Source organism: Hippoglossus hippoglossus, chromosome 1 (assembly GCF_009819705.1).
Source record: "Hippoglossus hippoglossus isolate fHipHip1 chromosome 1, fHipHip1.pri, whole genome shotgun sequence".
NCBI classification, from domain to species: domain Eukaryota; kingdom Metazoa; phylum Chordata; class Actinopteri; order Pleuronectiformes; family Pleuronectidae; genus Hippoglossus; species Hippoglossus hippoglossus.
In genome coordinates, this window is record NC_047151.1 from 30,068,290 (window position 1) to 30,073,289 (window position 5,000).

General features: G+C 45.1%; 1 protein-coding gene across 2 annotated transcripts in view; it reads left to right on the plus strand.

Moving 5' to 3' along the window:
• The window catches only part of LOC117764456 (3-oxo-5-alpha-steroid 4-dehydrogenase 2-like), a 7,658-nt gene that overhangs the window by 1,962 nt on the left and 696 nt on the right, over positions 1-5,000 (plus strand). For both annotated transcript variants that reach the window (XM_034590244.1, XM_034590254.1), the window contains exons 2-5: positions 1-174; positions 4,110-4,273; positions 4,517-4,618; positions 4,765-4,915. The exon at positions 1-174 is cut by the window's left edge. In XM_034590244.1, coding sequence (XP_034446135.1) covers positions 1-174; positions 4,110-4,273; positions 4,517-4,618; positions 4,765-4,915 — 591 coding nt within the window. The remainder of the gene's footprint in view (positions 175-4,109; positions 4,274-4,516; positions 4,619-4,764; positions 4,916-5,000) is intronic.

Genomic DNA, 5,000 nt, shown 5'->3' on the forward strand with positions numbered 1-5,000 from the left:
CGGCCGCTACGTGTCCGCGGACAGCCGCTGCTGTTCGGCCACACTGGGCTGGTTCCTGCAGGAGGTTCCGTCCTTCCTGCTGCCGCTGCTGCTGCTGCTGCTCCCCGGGGATCCAGGCCCCGGGCCCGGGAGGACGCTGCTGCTCTGCACCTTCACGTTTCATTACTTCCACAGGTAAACAACATGTAACGTGAAGTAACGACACGAAACGCAACATGACATAAAGTAACGTTGAGTAAGGAAACATTAAGTGAAGTAAAGAAACATAAAGTAAAGTATGGAATGAAGAAAGTGCAGCTGAATGATCAGGAAACAGGAGAAGGGATGAAGAGTCTGAACCTTGTGACTCTGGTGGAAACTAATCGGATTTAACTCTGGATTCAGTGACTCTGTGTTCAACTAAGCGAGTGCACGAGGACTCCGGCACAAAGTTCAACAGTGAAATGTGAAACTGTGACAGTGAACAACATATTGTTAGTATTATTATGATTACTTTTATTAGGAGTATTATCATCAGTAGCTACATGATGAGCTGAAGCTGTCGAAGCTGAAGCTGCATGTTGACGCCGTTGTTGTGTTTTCAGGAACTCGCTGTAACTTGTTCTTGGCACAACAGTGATGTTGTGTATCCACAGAACATGAGTCACTCTCCTCATCACCAGGCTGCCTCCTAGTCTGTTTCTGGATACTGAGATGGAAATCTGGAAATACAAGAGGCTGGAACACCAAATTTGTCTTTGTGTATTTTAATCGGGGCTTTCTGCAGAAAGGATGAACACAGAGTCCCGGGGATCTCAGTGACGATGGAGAACAGTCAAATGCAAGGATCTTATATAGGAGAACTAAGGCTGTTTGTCTGAGCCAGTTCAAACCGGTTCTGTAGGCGCAGTTTGAGACAGGAATTAAGACACAGGAAAATGATTTGCATACGTTTCCATTAGGTTGTTGGACAGTCAATAAGTAAAAGAAATATCATATAGAGACAGGTCATACAGATTTCAGGTCACAAACACTTCAGGTCATGAAAGTCTTTGACAGGTCTGCAAAAAGTTACTCTTCAACTATAAAATAGGTTTCAACCACACTTAGTTATTTTCCACTACACTTCCCCCCTGTTGTCATTGATGACAACATAAGCCAATGCACAACTACAGTAAAACATCAAATACATCACTTCATAAGGATTCTAAATGCATCATCACCAATACTGCAGGAGAGAGCAAACTGCTGTTGCTGTGGACACAGGCATCCTGACATGTAGATTTACAATCCTGTGTCACCCTCACGTGGAATCGGGTCCTAGAAGGTTGTAGAAGGAAGCGAGGAGTCATAAGGACCTGACTGAGGAGCCGGCCCAATATCCAGATGATTAGGAAAACAACTATTACAGTTATTGACAGGAGGAAAGTACAGTTCCCCTAAGGCCACACAGGCCTGGCTGTATTCAGTGTGTGTACAGTGGGTGGATGGTCTGGTTCTGGAACTCTCTTGCAGTGAATCCACGTTGTCCTTCCAGCGACCTCTACTGCTGTGTGTGTTAGTCCTGTAAGTTGGAGTTCCTGCAGGTCAGCTGTGGGGGTCTCTGACAGTCGACCTGTCAGAGAATGTGTGAGGCAGGAAGTGGCTGGCGAGCAGCTGCTTTTACTTCTGCCTCCGCTCCGGCCTCCGCTTGTGACACCGGGTCATTATTAGAAGTGTGAGCATCACATTTACATACTGAAACCTGTCTGGGGAGGAGGACAGCATCAAGCATCTGGGACACTAGAGCACGATGTAAGGAATTATCTACTGTCAGGGTAGAGATTCACCGTTTTCCCTTCAGCCAACTTGCTTCACTGAGAGCAGTGAGCTCTGCTGCTTGTGCAGACAGAAGCAGGGAGTGGGGGTGTGATCAATGTGTCTTGTGCTGTTACCACAGAGAAACACACTTGATTCGCTCCCGTGTCTGAATTGCGAGACGCTGATCCACAAACAGTTCAGTGTCTGGATTCTGCAGTGGTGTTTCCTGTAAGTCTGGTCTGGGGAAACACACTTCAGTTATTGTTACCACACAGTTGTGTTGTTCACCATCTCCTTCTGTTGGAAGAAGAGTAGCTGGGTTTAGAACATTACATCTTTCCAACAGAGCAGCATGATGACGAAGCCAGCGTGCAGCAGACAGATGAGATGTCTTTGTTCCAACTAACTCATAGACACAGCATGTGGGACCAGCAGGGTGGGGGGGAGTATCCTACTAAACCCCTGGATGCCTTCTCAGCCTTCTCTGCAGCTGCTCCAGCTCTGAGACAAGTAGGCCGGCCTGCAGCCACAGGATCAGGAGCTGAGGGCTCCTCGAGGACGGCATAGTTAGGAATAAATGATCTGCAATACGAGCACATTCCCAGGAATTACATCACTTGTTTCTTTGTAACAGGTTTAGGAATATTTAAAATTGCCGTTACTCTCTTGGGGGGGGATTTGCCCTAAAAATGAAACTTGTTCTTTTACAAACTGCAGATTTTCAGGCGTGCCTTATGTCCTTCTGCAGCTGGATGTTTTAATTTGAGCCACAGAATCCTTTTCACATTGTTCTTCAGTTGGAGCACAAATCATTAAATCGTCAACATATTGTAAAAGTGCACTTCCTGGTGTTATCTCTAATGATCTTAAGCTTTCCTTTAGTGCCTGGTTGTAAATAGCCTTTGGCAGATCAACAACAGAGAACCAGTTACTATCCTGCAGAACCTGCTAAAGAATTGTTTAAGGATTTGGAACAGACGGAGCGCGTTGTTGTACTGCGGCGTTGACAACTTACAAATCTTGGATGAATCGCAAATCATCAGGTTGAGTTTTATCAAAAATATTCTTCACCGGAAACATCGGAGTGCGCACTAGTGAATCCTTGCAAGGAACAATTACACCTGCCTTCAATGGAGAGTTGAGAACTGGTGTAATACCACCGATGGCTTTCTGTCTCAGTGGATGTTCTCAGATCATGGTGTGATAACCACAGGTTCCATGTTTTAAATTAAACCCACATCATGATTGCCCTGAGCCCTTGAAATGTTGTTTGTATAATGTAAATATACATATGCATATTGGGCGTCTGTATGTTTGTCTAGTACCAGTTAAACAGTCCTGAGTGTGTGAACGACAGATCATTTTCTAAACACTTTCAAAAATGGATTATACTGAACCACAGGATCTGATATCTTTTCCCAAACGTCAGCATTGACACATTTATTTATTTATTTTTTATCCACGGCCCCAAATCTTGCCATTTATATTTTTTGTGCTCTGACAGTGAGACATGTGAGTGTGAACCAGGAACGCCAAAAAGGAAGCAGCCTCTGAACATCTGTGAAGGAACTGAGAGGGTGACTTATTTTCTGGTTGGAGTAAAATTACAGAAATTACTATGTTCATTCCAGAACATGCAACTTAGTGTTAAATTCTCTTTCACACAACTTTCTCTAAACCATCTTTTTTCAAATCGTGTATCTTTCCCTTAGTGTGTGTGTGCAGTGCAGTGCACACTTTCCCTAGCACTGTGAGTGTTTTCTGTCCCTTGGATGCAAGTCTTCTCACCACCTTCCTGATACTAAACCCCCCCCAGCTGGAAACCCACACTCTTTCATCCACACTTGTATCAGACTTAGTGCTGTGTCACCATAGTTCCTCCACATGACGTTCATTAGGACTTCTCCGATCAGTTCCATTATCCAAATCTTTACATTTATCTTTTACCTATTTAAAAAATGTTTTATTTGAAGTATTAGTTACCTTAAGTCTTCAATCAATCTCCAAAACGCTATCGTAAGGAGCAATAGGAAACTTAGTAATATTAACATCCTCAAAATAATGTAATACCCCCTATATAATATAATCAATAGTAAGTTACTCTTCAACTAGAAAATAGGTTTCAACCACACTTAGTTATTTTCCACTACAATACACAACAGTGTAATCCAGTACAACTGAAGTCCATGGTGACGTCTTCTTCAAACATAAAAATCTACAGATAAAAACACAACATGCCTCCATATCTGCTCCTGTGATGTCATCATGTGTGGTTCTGACCCTCCAACCAAAAACCAGCTGAGACCCTCGGACTGAAACCTGTTTTTCAGGAGTTTTATTTACGCCTTCCTGACCAGGGGCCGACCCCTCCCCCTGAAAACGATCGTCTTTGCCGCCATCTTCTGCTCGCTCAATGGCTTCTTGCAGGGACACCACCTGCTGCACTGCGCCCGCTTCGATGACACGTGGCTGACCTACGCTCGTCTGGCGGCAGGTGAGTCGCTACAACACAACGCGTTCATCTTAACTGTCACGTTTATTAGAATCGTCTTCTACGTGTTCGTCATCATGGAAACAAAACTTGAAGCTCCGTGTTTCAAGTTCATGTGTTTCCCCTTCATATGTGTGCAGGTGTCACCGATGATTAGGAACACGTCACAGTCCAGTTCAGACCCTGCTGACCTGAGATCAGCTGCTCATACAGGTCACCGGATAACGTGTCACTTCCTGTTTGCAGGTTTCCTTCTGTTTGTCGTGGGTCTGAGCATCAACATCCACAGCGACCACATCCTGCGCAGCCTCAGGAAACCTGGAGAGGTCGTCTACAGGATCCCACACGGTAATAAAGACCTTGGAGCCGGATCCATCCAGATTCACACCAGATCTAAACCCGATCCTGGTCCACTCCAGAATTCACTCCTGATCAGCTGTTGATAAGTAAACAACATGAACCTGATCTCACTGTGGCACCACTTCTTCTCTCAGGGGGGATGTTTGAGTTCGTGTCTGGGGCGAACTTCTTTGGCGAGATCGTGGAGTGGTGTGGTTACGCTGTGGCCGGGTGGTCTTTACCAACCTTCGCCTTCGCTTTCTTCACGTTCTGCTCCATCGGGCCCAGAGCGTACCACCACCACAGGTACGACCCGTCCTCTGACCTGAACTGTCATCGATGTAAAACATAAGACTCATCATGATTCTTCTGCTCATTATTTTCTGTATTT